We start from the raw sequence: 16,450 nt of genomic DNA on the forward strand, positions 1-16,450 counted from the left end.
AGGAAGTTATATAAGGAAAGAAGACAGATCACATAACTGCCACCATACTGTGCTCCCCCCCACAGACAAAGGATACTCTTCTTGCGGTCATCGTAAGACAGGCAGGGCAGCACGGCGGTCAGAATCCCAGAAGAATAAGGCAGCATCACCCTTCCCGCCAGCTGCAGGAACTCCCTCATCCAGGACATGGCAGTGAGCTGGATCAGATCATCTGTGGATGGACAGAAAGTGAATGACAGTACAGGCCTAGCAAGGGACCCAACTTACACCTCAAACCAACCATCCCAACCCCTGCCCACACATGTTCCCCAACGCCACCCCCCAGAGGAACACTTCCCTGCCATGACATTGTGCCAGATCAGTAACAGCAGGTTGAGAGTGGGTGAAGGAAGGACTATTATTCTTCATGCTTGATTTATATTGAAGAGCAGATATCGCTATATTCTGCAGTTTTTCTCAGTGCCATGACATGCACTTTGCTGCCATTCATTAAAAAGGCATACCATGTTATTGAAGGACAAAGTTCACTTTAAAAAAAAAAAAAAAATGATATTATATATATATTATATATATATATATTTTTTTTTTTTAAATTCCAGCTCCCCTATGTACAAATATAGCATTAATCACTTCTAGACCAAGCCTATTTCTGACACTTGTTTACAAGTTAAAATTTGTAAATTTTTGCTAAAAAATAAATAAATAATAATAATTACTTAGAACACCCAAACATATATAAATATATATCAAAGACTCTGGAGAATAAAATGCCAGTCATTGCAATATTTTTATGTCACACGGTATTTGCGCAGAGGGAAAAAAAAAAAAATACACTTCACTAAATAAAAAAAGCTGAAATGGTAAAGTTAGTCCAATTTTTTTTGTATATTGTGGAGGATGAAATGGATACCCAACATGTTACTGTTAAAATTGCGCACACTCATGGAATGGCGACAAACTACAGTACTTACATTTTTTTAAAGCATTGCCTATGGAGATTAACGGTTACCAGTTTAGAGTTACAGGGGAGGTCTTTTGCTAGAATTCTTGCTCCCACTCTGGCGATTGTAGCGATAACTGACAGGTGTGATTTGAATACAGTTTACATTTACGGGCACAATTTATGTGCGCTTGTTAGTGCGCGGGGATGCTTTAACCACCTCAATACAGTGCACTTACACCCCCTTCCTGTCCAGACCAATTTTCAGCTTTCAGCGCTCTCACAGTTTGAATGACAATTACTCAGTCATGCAACACTGTACCCATATGAAACTTGCGTCCTTTTTTCCACACAAATAGAGCTTTCTTTTAGTGGTATTTAATCACTAGTGGGTTTTTTATTTTTTGTGCTATAAATAAAAAACAAAACAAATAAAAATTTAATTTTTGTGAAAAAAATGCATTTTTCTTTGTTTCTGCCATAAAATTTTGCCAATTAGTAATTTTTCTTCATAAATTTTGGCCAAAATTTATACTGCTACATATCTTTGGTAAAAATAACCCACATTAGTATATATTATTTGGTCTTTCTGAAAGTTATAGAGTCTATAAACTATGGTGCCAATCGCTGAAAATTGATCACATCTGATCAGGCCTTCAGTACATCAGGTGTATCTCATTTCTTGAGACACTAACAAGTCAGGAAAGTACAAATACCCCCCAAATTACCCTTTTTAGAAAGTAGACATTCCAAGGTATTAAGTAAGTAGCATGGTGAATTTTTTTAAGTTGTCATTTTTTCCCACAATTCTTTGCAAAATTAAGATTTTTTATTTTTTTTTATTTTTTTTTTACAAAATAGTCATATTATCAGGTTATTTCTCACACACAGCATATGCATACAACAAATTACACCCCAAAATACATTCTGCTACTCTTCCCGAGTACGGCGATACCACATGTGTGAGACTTTTACACAGCCTGGCCACATACAGAGCACCAACATTGAAGTGGCACCTTCAGACGTTCTAGGAGCAAAAATGACATCTTATTTCACAACCACCTATTACACTTTTGAAGGCCCTGGAGCACCAGGATAATGGAATGGCCCACAAAACTACCCCATTTTGGAAAGCAAACACCCCAATGTATAATCTATGAGGCAATTTTTTTTTACACAAAGTTGTCAATTTATAAGATAAGATATTTCTACCACATGGCATGTATATAGAAAAAAAAAATTACACCCCAAAACACATTCTGCTACTCCTCCCGAGTATGGCGATACCACATGTGTAGGACTTTTAAACAGCCTGGTCACATACAGAGGCCGAACATTGAAGTAGTACCTTCAGGCGTTCTAGGAGCATAAATTACACATCTGATTTCATTCCTACCCATCACGCTTTTGAAGGTTCAGGAGCACCAGGACAATGGAATTACCCCCAAAATGACCCCATTTTGGAAAGCAAACACCCCAACGTATATTCTATGAGACACGGCTGCAAATAGGTACTCGGGTACTCTGATGGCCTGGTGACAGGTACTCGGGTACTCTGATGGCCTGTGAGTGACAGGTTCTCTTTATTGGGGGGGGGGGGGGGGGGCGGCAATCAGTGTGATTGGTGTACACTGTAAGCGGTAACGAGATGTTACCGCAATCTCCTCCTCACACACCGATCGTGTGCGAGGAGGAGAACCCGGTAACATTTCGTTACCGCGGTTTGTTTACATTTAGTGATCGGCTGTTAAAGGCACAACCACAGCCGATTACGTGGGTAAACAGCCGGCCAATGGCCGTTTACCAGCGTCTGTGATGAGCAGTGTTCCCGGGAATACACCACCGACGTGATCGCGCACAAGCGCTGTGCACAGTGGGGGTGTAACCATCTGTGATCGGCCATGACTTCATCGCGGCCGATCACGTGGTAAACAGCCATACCCAATGGCTGTTCACCCCCCTCGGTGGCAAGCGGTGTCTCCGTGACACGCCGCCACCGAAGGAACAGGGATGTGCACGCACGATCGCACGCATTCCCTGTTTAAACGGAAGGCCGTCATATGACGGCATCCCGCCACGAGAGCCGCACCACCTGGCTGGCATTTGACAGCCGGCGGTTTGCAAGCAGTTAAAAAGGTTTTTCTTCTTTTACACTGTCCCTTTAAAAAAATAAAAAATCTGATCACTTTTATTGCTGTCACAAGGAATGTAAACATCCCTTGTGACAGTAATAGGCAGTGACAGGTACTCTTTATGGGGGGATCTGGGGTCTAGAAGACCCCAAATCCCTCCTTTGCACTTAACAGCATTCAAAATTGCAAAATCTGCATTTCTGAATACAAGGGATTTTTTAATCGGTGCCATTGGCAGCCGAGCAAACCGGAAGGCACGTCGCTTCCGGGCTACTACATTGGAGACCCGATCAAAGCAAATTCTGGCTTTTTTTTTCGGGACTCCAGCCAGCCGGATGTGCCAGCTGGTCGCTCGAGTCTCTCTCGGTGGGAAGAGAGACTAGGGCTGTTGAGCCGCATCGGTTGTTATCAGAAAGCTGTCCTCCAGCTCTAAAAAACAAAAAACATAAAAAATAAAAAAATAAAAAAACCCACACACGATACCGGGCTGCAACTGCAAGCTTCACTTCCTCAAAAACGACATACAGGGACATTGTTTCATGGGAAGTGGTTAATGTACTTCTTTTGCAAAAATAAAACAGCCTTCCATTTATTCTACGCATGGTTACCTCACTGGCTTCAATATATGTACCTATATAGCATTAATGTACTTCTTTTGCAAAAATAAAACCACTTTCCATTTATTTTACACATACTTGCCTCCACTGGCTTCATGGCTGCATAAAATCTCTGCTCCATTATTTCTGTCTTACTTCCTGGACAGACTATAGGTCATGACACAGGAAGGAGTTGACCAGCTGAGGGTAGATGATGCAGGGTATGTGCTAATGAGATCAGCTGGTCAACTCCTTCCTCTGTCATGACCTATAGTCTGTCCAGGAAGTAAGACAGAAATAATGGAGCAGAGATTTTATGCAGCCATGAAGCCAGTGGAGGTAAATATGTGTAAAATAAATGAAAAGTGCTGTTATTTTTGCAGAAGAAGTACATTAATGCTATATTGGTACATAGGGAGCTGGAATTTAGAGAAAATAAAAAGGTGAACAGGTAACCTAAGCCTTTAAGCCTTGTTGAAAGAACTGAAATCTAACGAATGAAGGGGGCAGGTCATGTTCTCTCTGTGCGTGTTTCCTCCCACACTCCAAAGATATGCTGGTAGGTTAATTGGCTCCAAAAATTTTGAGCTGCCTAAATTGATGATGCAATACAAGTGCACGTAATACACAAACAAAACCAGTGTAATGCCGCGTACACACGACCGGACTTTGAGGGACTAGGTCTGACAGAGTTCTGACGGACTTTCCGAATGAACGGACTTGGCCACACACAATCACACCAAAGTCAGACGGATTCTAACACAATGACGTACGACCGAACTAGAATAAGGAAGTTCATAGCCAGTAGCCAATAGCTGCCCTAGCGTCGGTTTTTGTCCGTCGGACTAGCATATACACGAGCGGATTTCTCAGTAGGAACTGGGTCCGGCGGAAAAATTTGAAACATGTTCCATTTCTAAAGTCTGTCGGATTTTTACAAATATAAAGTCCGCTGCAGCCCACACACGATTGAATGGTCTGCCGGAATTGTTCAGTCGGACCTTTGATGTCAAAAAGTCCGCTCGTGTGTACGGGGCATTAGAGGGGGAAGCACAAAAATCTCTCCAGCACTCCCGATACAGGACTTCCTTTAAAATATCAGAATATATAAAACCTGAACCAGACTGGAAGGACCTACCCGAGGACTGGCAGTGAATGACGAGGATGTTGGCCATTTCTGCAAACTTCACAGTTTCCGGAAGCTTCTTTATTTCCTTCAGGAATTCTCCCAGGGAAACCTCACACCTGCAAGAGGGGACCCAAAGTCAGTCCTTGCCCATCCTCCTAGTCCCTGCATGTCCTCCTCACCAGGCAGGGACTATGGCAGACTAATAGCACAATATCCAATAACATCCAGTAAATGTGAATACAACAATCTGCTTCTAGATCCACCTTTTCAAGTAATTCGGGAATAGAGTTCCAAATGTGATTCTGAATGGTTGGTGAGAATTGCAGTCACTCACCTTCCTTATAAGCCCAGCTAATGATTCTTTCACTTAGCTTTTAATTAAAGAATAAAGCAGAATATGCAGTCAACCAACAGTTGTGAAATTTGTGAATACAATACAGCACAAATACAGTGGGTATAAAAAACAAAACAAAAAAAACCCACCCCCTTTAAAATAATCAAATTTTGTTGTTTTGCAGCCCGAAATGAAGATAGACACCTTTTTTATGGTTTTAATCAGCTGTATTTACGCAGTTCTGGTGAGATTAAGGAGCCCTGAAAGGGAGCCCACAAAATCCTCATTTACTTACATCTTCCGGATCTCTTTACTGTTATCTCCAAGTATCTGGAAGAGTCCATCCAGAATTTCTGGCAAATACTCCAACAGATTAATGTCTGGAACCGACTCCAACACCAGAATCTGAGAGCAGAGCAAGCAACATTTAACACCATCATCCAAAGACTTTGTACTGCAAGAGACACCCCCCCGGACCCCACTAATCCAAAAGCCTACAAGCTCCCCCCCCACTACAGCACCACCAAGAACCCACCACCCCCCCCCCCCCATTTCAAGAGGGCAACCCCATGATCTCACTACAAAGTTCTCACTGGACACCACTACAGCCCCACTATTCCAGAAGATCTCCCAGGACCCCAATGGTGCTACATCACTACAAGAATCCGCCAAACACAAAACCCCATTACAGCCCCAAAATAGCAGACTTTTACCACAACCCCACTGTAGTCAAACTAATTCGGAAAGTCCCCTGCAGGACCTCACTACAGTGCTAAAATACCAAGAGTCACCCCAGGACCCACTCCCATGAACTCACTATAGGGTTACAATTCCATAAAGTCACCAGGCCCTATTACAGCCCCATCATTCCAGGAGATACCTTAAGATGCCACCACGCTCCACAATTCTGTACAATCCTCCCTCCTCCAGGAAAACAGAGGACCCCCCCCCCCCCGGACCTATTGGCCATTAAATCTAATAATCAACTGAATAAAAGCGGTGGAATATTCTGTAGACGGAGGAACTAACAATGAACACTTACCCAGGAGATGATGAACTGTCGGGCATATTGGTTGTTGGAGTAGATTCTCTCACGCAGAAGAGGAACAAAACTGACCAGATCAAACTTGTTACTTTCCGTCACAATATCCTGCAATGATGAGCTGAGTAACTGACATGATAGCAGCCATCATACTGACACCCCTCACAGTACAACATATTACTGCCATCCATGCTCTTCTCGGATGGACTTTGATTACTGAATACTGCATTTAACATAAAATTCACAATATTAAATAATTTTATGAGATCATGCTAGGAGGTCCCATTGTAAGGTAACGCTATGAGATGATGCCATTAGATCATTCTATGAAATCACGCTAAGAGGTGACATTATGGGGTCATGCTACGAGGTATGAAACATTTTTTTCCTTGAACCTCACATCAATCTGGGACATAGGATCATCTTGTCAGGGCCTAGATCACCTGCTGGTGGCACTGTGCTTCCCAGAGTGGGAAGTTGTAGTTCCGGTGTCCATCAGTTTCCAGTTATCTCCACTATTATGTTGGCTGCTGGAAGGGTATTTATTCCCTCCTGTACTTTTACACTTCACTTCAGTATTTTGCTTTGCTGTCAGATCCTGCTTGATACTTATCCCGATTTTGCTCCTGCTCTTCATCCTGAAACCTGCTGCTTCTTTTCTGCTCCCCTTCTACCTGATCCCAGTCCCGATTCCACCTTCCCATCTTTTCTCTCCATCTCCAGTCTTCCCTGCTTATCCGTATTCCCCAGTTTTGTACATATTCTATATAATTCGTTTGTCAGTTAGGCTTCCTGTTACTCCTTTACATTGCTAGTTAGGCATTTTGTTTATATGGTTGTGGTTCACTTGTATCTTCACGTTTTCTGGTGGATGTCTTTTACTTTACCATTAACCGCAGGGAAGGGAACCATTAACCGCAGGGAAGCAGCGGGTGACGTCGTGCATAGCTCCTCCCCCGTAAGCGTTACATTCAATCAGAACTTTAAAGTCACCGGACTCCTCCCCCTTCCCTTCGTTAGCAGATGGAGGCACTTGGGGAAGGGGGGGTGGGAGGGAGTCCAATGACATCGATGTCCGCGACGACACCGGATCTCCGACGGAACTCTTTTGATCGATCAAAAGAAATCAAAACAATTAAATCGATTAATCGAGGAATTTATCTTTAATTTCCACCGCCCTAATATATTTATATATATATATATATATATATATATATATATATATATATATATATATATATATATATATATATATACTGTTACTGATCTGGCACAATGTCATGTCAGGGAAGTATTCCTCGTGGGGGGGGTGTGAGGCTGGGGGAAGATTATGTGTGGGCAGGGGTTGGGATGGTTGGTTTGAGGTGTAAGTTGGGTCCCTTGCTGGGCTTGTACTGTCATTCACTTTCTGTCCATGGACAAATGATCTGATCCAGCTCACTGCCATGTCCTGGATGAGGGAGTTCCTGCAGCTGGCGGGAAGGGCGATGCGGCTGTGTGTGAGAGAAATATATATATATATATATATATATATATATATATATGCTCTTTTTGTGAGAAAAGATTATATAAAGTTTATTTGGGTACAGTGTTGCATGACTGTGCAATCGTCGGTTATAGTAACCCAGAGACATGTCTTAGAAAATTGCCTGGTCATGAAAAAGAGGGGGGGGGGTGCAAGTAGTTAATGCATTTACTTTATTATACAGTGGGTATAGAAGAGAATCACTCCCTTTAAAATAATCACATTTTGTTGCTTTGCAGCCTGAAATGAAGACTGGCACAGTTTTGTTTTATTCAGTTGTATTTACTAGTGCAAATTATAACATCCAAGTGAAATATAAAACAAAAACAAACAAACAGAAATCACTGAGTTGGAAAAGGGATCACCCCCGTGTCAGTATTTGGTTGAACCACCTTGTTTTAATTTACAGCCTTCATTTAGTTTGTTGGAATTTGTCTCTACTAACTTTGCACATCTAGACTTTGCACTATTTGCCCATTCTTATTTGCAGAACTGTTCAAGTTCAGTTAAATTTGATGGTGACCATTTAAAGGTGGTCAGGTGAGACTAACATTTAATCATTTGGCCTCAACACCAAAAGATATGTCCAACAGAAGTCCAATGCAGCTCACCATCCAAATAACACCATTCCTACAGTAAAGCATGGAGATGGTAATATCCCGTTATGGGGATGTTTCTCTGCAACAGGGATTGGAGCACTTGTCAGGATAGAAGGAAAATAGATGGGGTAAAATACCATCAAACTCTTGAGGAAAAACTGCTGCCCTTTGCCAGAAAGTTGTCAATGGGAAGAAGGTTTACCTTCCAACATGACAATAACACAAAGCACACAGCAAAAATGACCACACAGTGGTTGAAGGAGAAAAAAAGGTGAATGTTCTTGCATGGTCTAGTCAGAGTCAGAGTCCAGACTTAAACCCAATTGAAAATCTGGGGATCGACTTGAAGACTGCAGACCACAAACGGTCACCATTAAATTTAACTGAACTTGAGGAGTTCTGCAAAGAAGAATGGGAAAATATTGCAGTCTAGATGTGCAAAGTTAGAGACATATCCTAACAGATTAAAGGCTGTAAATAAAGCAAAAAGGTGGGCCAACAAAATACTGACATAAGGGGGCAATCCTTTTTCCAACTCAGGGTTTCGGTTTCTGAAATTTTATTTTTTTCTGACATGCTGGTGTTCTATCTTTCACTTGGATGTTATAAGCAGCACTAAGTAAAAACAGCTGGATAAAATATAGTCTGGTCTCGGTTTCCTAGTGTTTGGCCATCCCTGCTGCCGATTCCTGACCATCTTTTGATTGGCATTTGAGTTATAGTATACCCAAGGATGTTATGGCTCAGCCATAATGGACCCACCCATAACCTGGAGGTCAGATAATAGTGACTTATAGGTGGGCGGTCTCATCGTGGTGTAGAGTGGCAAAATCTGGAAGAGGTGGGTCATTGGTCGAATATTTATGGATGTTCATCCTGTACGGTTGTATATTTTGCATTATCTTTATTGACACAATGGGGGAGATTTACTGAAACTGATGCACTTACAATCTGGTTTCGCTGCGCAAGGTAGCCAATCAGCGGCTAACTTCATCTTGTTCAATGAAGCTTTGCCAAAAAAAAGCGGACGCCGATTGGTTTCTATGCAGGATTTGGTTTTAGACTCTTGCAGTCCCAATACAGTAGAATTTAGAGAGGTGGAGGGAGAATCAGCACAATGAACCAATCAGGTTTTTACTGCAGTTCAAAGACCATGCAGATAGGAGGAGCCAGCTGATTTTTTCCTCTCACTGTCCAATAATAGACTAGGGGAGGGACAAGACTTGGCCCTCCCCATGGACTAGTCCCGCCTAAGGCAAGACCCCAACCTATTCACACTGGACATTGTGCTGTGTATGTAGCAGGTTGAATCTTTAAAGTGAACCCCAAGTGTTAATGATAGGGGTGCTGGTGAAAACAAGGGACAGTTTCCATTTGACGATTTCTGCCTGCTCTGGTAAATGCATTAGAACAAAGTCCAGTGTGATCAGTCCTCGCCGAATGCTGCCAAAATGTCACACACACACACACACACACACACACACACACACACACACACACACACCTTCAGCAATCGGTCCAGAAGCTCAGATCCGCTCTTCACGTTTGGGTCCGGGTCAGCAGCGAGCTGCAGGAAGAGAAGGAAGAAAGTTGAAGGGAATTCACCACCCCAGCAAATACTTTCCAGCCAATCACAGCCTCTTCCCCACCAACTATAACCCCCACCTCCAACCTCTGTGCCACACCCCATTCCAGCTCCTTCATCTGAAGGCTGCCCATAGATGGCCGATGTCTGCCCATCCCAACACTAGTTCCGCCAAGGCCAATGGGCCCAGGCCCGATAATCACCCTACCCCTGATGGGCCAGGACTGAGGTCCTCTTCTGATGATCACAGCAGCACCAGAACATCACCCTACCCACAACCAGCCCCCCCCCCCTCCCACCCCAAATCAACGCCCTATCCCCAGCAGGCCCCAGAACATCACCCAACCCACCCCCCCCCCCCCCCGACAGGTCCCAAATCATCACCCTACCCCTAACAGGCCCCGGAATATCACCCTACCCCCAATGGGCCCCAGAATCCCCCCCCCCCACACATCAACCTACCCCAATGGGCCCCAAATCATTACCCTAACACCCCAACAGGTCCTAGAACATCACCTTACCCCCCCCCCCCCAACCAGCAGGCCCAAGTGCATAACCCTACCTCTGATGGACCCCAAATCGTTTCCCTACCCCCCCCCCCCACCCAACAGGTCACAGAATATCACCCCTAGCCCCAAAGGGGCTCCAGAACATCACCTGTCCCTCCTTTCAACGGGCCCCAGAACATACCCTCCCCTGATGAGCCCTTGGACATCCATCCGCAAAAGGCCACTAAAGATCCTCAAACACCCCCAACCCCAAAATATACCCCGCCTCCCCCAACAGGCCCCAGAAGATCCTCCTCCACAGGACAGGTCATCAGTGACATCTGGTACCAGTCCTCGGTTACCTTGCTGAGTCCATCGAACAAAACGTTGAAGTGAGGCAGGACAGAGCCACGTGCTACTTTGACGATGTTGTACAGAGCCTCACAGGCGTAATACCGTAGCCGACTGTCTGCATCATTGAAGCAGGTGAGAACAGGCTCTATAAGTTCCCGCAGATACTGACCAGAGTCCTGCAAAATGACAGAAAGACGATGAAGGGAACATCAAACTACAGACCCTTCTCCCTAGGATTCTTCTGCCCTTTCTCCACCCTGAATTTCCCTAAATTGTACTACCCCCACCCCCTTCTTTGCATTCAGCTCTACTTTCCCACCATTTTCACCTCTTTTCCTTGAATCTTCAATGACCCCCCAGGCACCACCTCTATCCTGAGTCCTCTATGCTCCACCCTAAACTCTACTTGCTCCCACGTGCCCCACACCCTCCTGTCTCTACTCCTTTATAGTAGAATTAAGTTAACACAATTATGACATCACTTTACGACACACATCCACCACATAGAGCACCGAATATCTCCACCCACCTTTCCTAGGGCGATGGAGCAGGCTGCCAGTCCGATGAGCCCACCCTTCCGGCTGTGTGGGTGCATGGAGAGCGCAAACTCCTGAGACAGGATCTGAATCACATGTTTGATCTGCGCCGTGTTACTCTGTGCAACGAACTCCCGGACCAACCTGTGGAGACAAAGAGCTGACACTTCACCCAACACAGAGAATTCAAATGCCAGAAGTCTCACTCGATTGACTCCTCCTGGGTTCCCAGCTCTGTCTATGGGAAGCGTGATTGGTGAATGGACAGACTCCACTCTGAACAATGACACCCCTCTCTGTGGGCCGGGCACTAGAATGTCGGCAGAGGGGGAAATCATATGACCAGAAGCCCAAGAGTAGTGCCCAAACATAGATATAGTATCTGAATCGATTAACTTCCCAGACTAGTTAAAACGGGAAACTATATGATAAGGGGGGGGGGGGGGGGGGACATTGTCTCGTAAATGGTGGTTCCTCTGGTGTCATAGTAAGGGTGTCTCCTATATCAGGTTCTCGATGGTGTCATAGTAGGGCTGCTTCCCATATCAGGTTCCCCCTGGTGTCATAGTGTGAGGGTGTCTCCTATATTGGGGTCCCCCTTGCGTCTTAGTAGAGATATTTTCTATATTGGGATCCCCCTGGTGTCATAGTGAGGAAAATAATTATGTGATCCCCTGCAGATTCTCTAAGTTTGCCCACTTCCAAAGAAATGAAGGGTCTATAATCATCATAGGCATATTTTAAAATGATAGAGATAGAATATCAACCAAAAATACAGAAAAAACACCATACAAATGTTATAAATTGAGTTGCCGTTCAGTGAGTAAAATAAGTATTTGATCCCCAAGCAAAACATGACTTAGTACTTGGTGGAGAAACCCTTGCTGGCAATCACAGGAGGTAAGATTTTTCTTGTAGTTGGTTACCAGGTTTGCACACATCTCAGGAGGGATTTTGGTCCACTCCTCTTTACAGATCTTATAAATCCTTAAGGTTTCTTGGCTGTCACTTGGCAACTCAAAGTTTCAGCTCCCTCCATAAATTTTCTATAGGATTAAGGTCTGGAGACTGACTACGCCATGACCTTAATTTGCTTCTTCTTGAGCCACGCCTTTGTTGTCTTGGCAGTAAGTTTTGAGTAATTGTAATGCTGGAATCCATGACCCTTCTCCAGTGTTCTGGCTGAGGGAAGAAGATTCTAATCCAATGCAGCAAAGTTGCCCTGTACCTTTATCAGAGTAACAGCCCAAAAGCATCATGTTTCCACCTCCGTGCTTGACTGTAGGGATGGTCTTCTTGGGGTCATAGTCAGCATTTTTCTTCCTCCAAACACAGCGAGTCGAGTTAATGCCAAAGAGATCAATTTTTGGTCTCATCTGACCGCAGCACTTTCTCCCATTACTTCTTTGAATCATTTAGATGTTCATTGGCAAACTTCAGATGGTCCTGTACATGTGTCTTCCTGAGGAGGGGAACCTTGTGGGTGCTGCAGGATTCAATCCATGGCGGCATCTTGTGTTACCAATGGTTTGTTTGGTGACTGTGGTCCCAACTGCCTTGAGATCATTCACAAACTCCTCCCGTGTAGTTCTGGGCTGATCCCTCACTTTTCTCACGATCATCCATTCTTACCCCATGAGGCGAAATCTTGCATGGAGCTCCAGACTGAGGGCAATTGATGGTTATTTTGTATTTCTTCCATTTGCTAATAATCACTCCAGCAGTTGCCTCCTTCTCACCAAGCTTCTTGCTGATGGTCTTGTAGCCCATTCCAGCCTTGTGCAGATCTACAGTCTTGTCCCTGACGTCCTTTGACAGATCTTTGCTCTTGCCCATAATGGTGAGGTTTGAATGGAGGTTTGAATGGAAGAGAGAGATTCTGTGGACCGGTGTCTTTTATACATAATGAGTTGTTATTAGGAGCACCTTCTTAAATTCACAGACTAATCTGTCTACCACATAGCGTAGCCAGTCTGTGGGAGCCAGAATTATTGTTGTTGGTTGGGGATCAAATACTTATTTCACTCACTGAACTGCAACTCAATTTATAACATTTCTATCATGTTTTTTTTCTGGATTTTTGGATGATATTCTGTCTCTATCATTCAAAATACACATTTGATAAAAAATTATAGATCCTTCCTTTCTTTGTAAGTGGGAAAACTATATTGGGGACCCCTGGTGTCTTAGTATGGGTGTTTACTACAATGGGGTCCCCCTGCTGCCATAGCAAGGGTGTTTCCTATATTGGGGACACCTGGTGTCTTAGTAGGGGTGTTTTATATATTGGGGTTCCCTTGGTGTCATGTCTACTGGGGTCCCCCTAATGTCATATTAAGATTGTTTCCTATATTGGGGTCCCCCCAGTGTTATAGTGAGGGTGTCACCTATCAGGGGAGGGGAGACCCCCTGATGTCATAGTGAGGGGCGTTTCCTATGTGGGAAATGTTCTTCTATAGAAAGACATGTCACACCGCCCTCCTGATGGTAATGAATGGAATACTGAAGATCAAGAGAGGGGAGATTTTATAGAGTGTCTGCCATGGCACGGGGTGGAGGTGATCAGTCATGTGACAGGTGGGTGGGGATCAGTCATGTGACAGGTTTGTTGGGGGGTGGGTCTCTGCCGTGGCACAGGGATCAGTCATGTGACAGATGTGTGTGGGGGGGGGGGGGGGTCTCTGCCATGGCAGATGGTGGCGGGATCAGTCATGTGACAGATGGGTGGTCTCTGCCATGGCACAGGGTGGATCAGTCATGTGACAAGTGTGGGGGGGGTGTCTCTGCCATGGCACAGGGTGGAGGGATCAGTCATGTGGCAGGGGTGTGTGTGTGTGTGTGGGGGGGGGGGGGTGTCTCTGGCATGGCACAGGGTGGAGGGGGATCAGTCATGTGACAGATGGGGGTGTCTCTACCATGGTACAGGTGGAGGGATCAGTCATATGACAGGTGTGTGGGGAGGGGGGGGTGTCTCTGCCATGGCACAGGGTGGGTCAGTCATGTGACAGATGGGGGTGTCTCTGCCATGGCACAGGGTGGGTCAGTTATGTGACAGATGGGGGTGTCTCTGCCATGGCACAGGGTGGGTCAGTCATGTGACAGATGGGGGTGTCTCTGCCATGGCACAGGGTGGGTCAGTCATGTGACAGATGGGGGTGTCTCTGCCATGGCACAGGGTGGGTCAGTCATGTGACAGATGGGGGTGTCTCTGCCATGGCACAGGGTGGGTCAGTCATGTGACAGATGGGGGTGTCTCTGCCATGGCACAGGGTGGGTCAGTCATGTGACAGATGGGGGTGTCTCTGCCATGGCACAGGGTGGGTCAGTCATGTGACAGATGGGGGTGTCTCTGCCATGGCACAGGGTGGGTCAGTCATGTGACAGATGGGGGTGTCTCTGCCATGGCACAGGGTGGGTCAGTCATGTGACAAGTGTGGGAGTCTCACTTCTCGATCTCCAGAGCCGCCACCTTCCTCTTCTCGTACATCTTGTCGGTCAGGGCCCGGACGATGTTGGGGGTGAGCGGGGACAGGTCCCGCTCCGCGTTCATCTTCCTCACCGGCCGCCACTGCTCGGCCCCGCCCCTCTCCTATCATATGACCCGCACCGGCTCCGATCGTCTGTCACGTGTACCTCGCTCCCCTCTGCTGTCACGCGAACGATCACCGCCCAGCACACAGTGCCCGCCCCCTCTGCTGCGCTGATTGAACGATCCTGCAGTGACACGCCCAATTACTCGGTTCTGTCATTACAGTGGGCGGAGACGCGTCAGACTGTGAAAGATGGGCAGGGCTAGGGCAGGATGAAGGCGGGGTTATAATTAGCTAGGGCGTTCAATACCGCGGAGTATCGTTCCGGGGGATGGGGGTCTCTTATCACCCATTCAAATGGAGTATTACCGCCGGGGGGCGGGGCCCCTTATTGCCTCTCCAGGCAGAGTTTTATCCTGGGGGGCAAAATCTTTTATCACCCCTCCAGACGGAGTATTACTCCCATGATCTCCTATTACCCCTTCAGAGTATTACCCCGGGGGGATGGGTCTCCTATTACCCCTCTTGATGGAGTGTTACACAGGGGCGGGTCTCTTATTACCCCTCCGGACCCTTGATAATGACCCCTGATGTCCCCTTGGTACACATGGACCCCTGTATCTGCCCCTCCATCACCTTCTCTACTTTGTGAGGGTGTGCCCTCCATCTTCTCTATTCTGAGGGGGCGGGCCATCCGTTATGTTCTCTGCTCTGTGGGGGTGGGTTCTCCATCACTTTCTCTACTCTGCGGGGGCGGGTTCTCCATCACTTTCCCTACTCTGGGGGGCGGGCACTCCATTATCACCTTTTCTACATTGTGAGGGTGTGCTCTCTATCGTCTCTATTCTGAGGGGGCGGGCCATCCATTACATTCTTTACTCTGTAAGGGAGGGAGTACTCCATCACTTTCTCTACTCTGTGGGAGTGGGTTTTTCATCACTTTCTCTGCTCTGTGGGGGAGGGTTCTCCATCACTTTCTCTACTCTGTGGGAGTGGGGTTTCCATCACTTTCTTTACTCTCCGGGGGCAGGTTCTCTATCACTTTCTTTACTCTGCGGGGCGGGTTTTTCCATCGCTTTCTCTACTCTGTGGGAGTGGGTTTTCCATCACTTTCTCTGCTCTGTGGGGGAGGGTTCTCCATCACTTTCTCTACTCTGTGGGGGTGGGTTCTCCATCACTTTCTCTACTCTGTGGGAGTGGGTTCTCCATCACTTTTTCTACTCTGTGGGGGCGGGTTTTCCATCACTTTCTTTACTCTCCAGGGGCGGGTTTTCCATCACTTTTTTTACTCTGCGGGGATGGGTTTTCCATAATTTTCTTTACTCTCCAGGGGCAGGTTTTCTATCACTTTCTTTACTCTCCAGGTGCGGGTTTTCCATCACTTTCTTTACTCTGCGGGGGGGGGGGGGGGTTCCATCACTTTCTCTACTCTGTGGGGGTGGGTTCTCCATCACTTTCTCTACTCTGTGGGAGTGGGTTCTCCATCACTTTTTCTACTCTGTGGGGGTGGGTTTTCCATCACTTTCTTTACTCTCCGGGGGCGGGTTTTCCAACACTTTCTTTACTCTGCGGGGGTGGGTTTTCCATCACTTTCTCTACTCTGTGGGGGTGGGTTCTCCATCACTTTCTCTACTCTGTGGAAGTGGGTTCTCCATCACTT

The 16,450-nt window shown here is 46.0% G+C and overlaps 1 protein-coding gene across 1 annotated transcript in view; it reads right to left on the reverse strand.

Annotated features, from left to right (window-relative positions):
* The window catches only part of VAC14 (VAC14 component of PIKFYVE complex), a 70,584-nt gene extending 55,671 nt beyond the window's left edge, over window positions 1-14,913 (reverse strand). Inside the window, exons 1-8 of the mRNA XM_077453539.1 lie at window positions 14,707-14,913; window positions 11,254-11,404; window positions 10,733-10,900; window positions 9,802-9,864; window positions 6,174-6,281; window positions 5,427-5,536; window positions 4,807-4,913; window positions 77-211 (exon numbers count right to left, since the gene is read on the reverse strand). Of these exons, the coding sequence (XP_077309665.1) occupies window positions 77-211; window positions 4,807-4,913; window positions 5,427-5,536; window positions 6,174-6,281; window positions 9,802-9,864; window positions 10,733-10,900; window positions 11,254-11,404; window positions 14,707-14,810 (946 nt within the window). The 5' untranslated portion in view covers window positions 14,811-14,913. The remainder of the gene's footprint in view (window positions 1-76; window positions 212-4,806; window positions 4,914-5,426; window positions 5,537-6,173; window positions 6,282-9,801; window positions 9,865-10,732; window positions 10,901-11,253; window positions 11,405-14,706) is intronic.
* Between the last annotated feature and the right edge of the window lie 1,537 nt (window positions 14,914-16,450).

The sequence above is a fragment of the Lithobates pipiens genome, unplaced genomic scaffold (assembly GCF_037356315.1).
Source record: "Lithobates pipiens isolate NorthernLeopardFrog02 unplaced genomic scaffold, aLitPip1_a1.2 Scaffold_10, whole genome shotgun sequence".
NCBI lineage: Eukaryota > Metazoa > Chordata > Amphibia > Anura > Ranidae > Lithobates > Lithobates pipiens.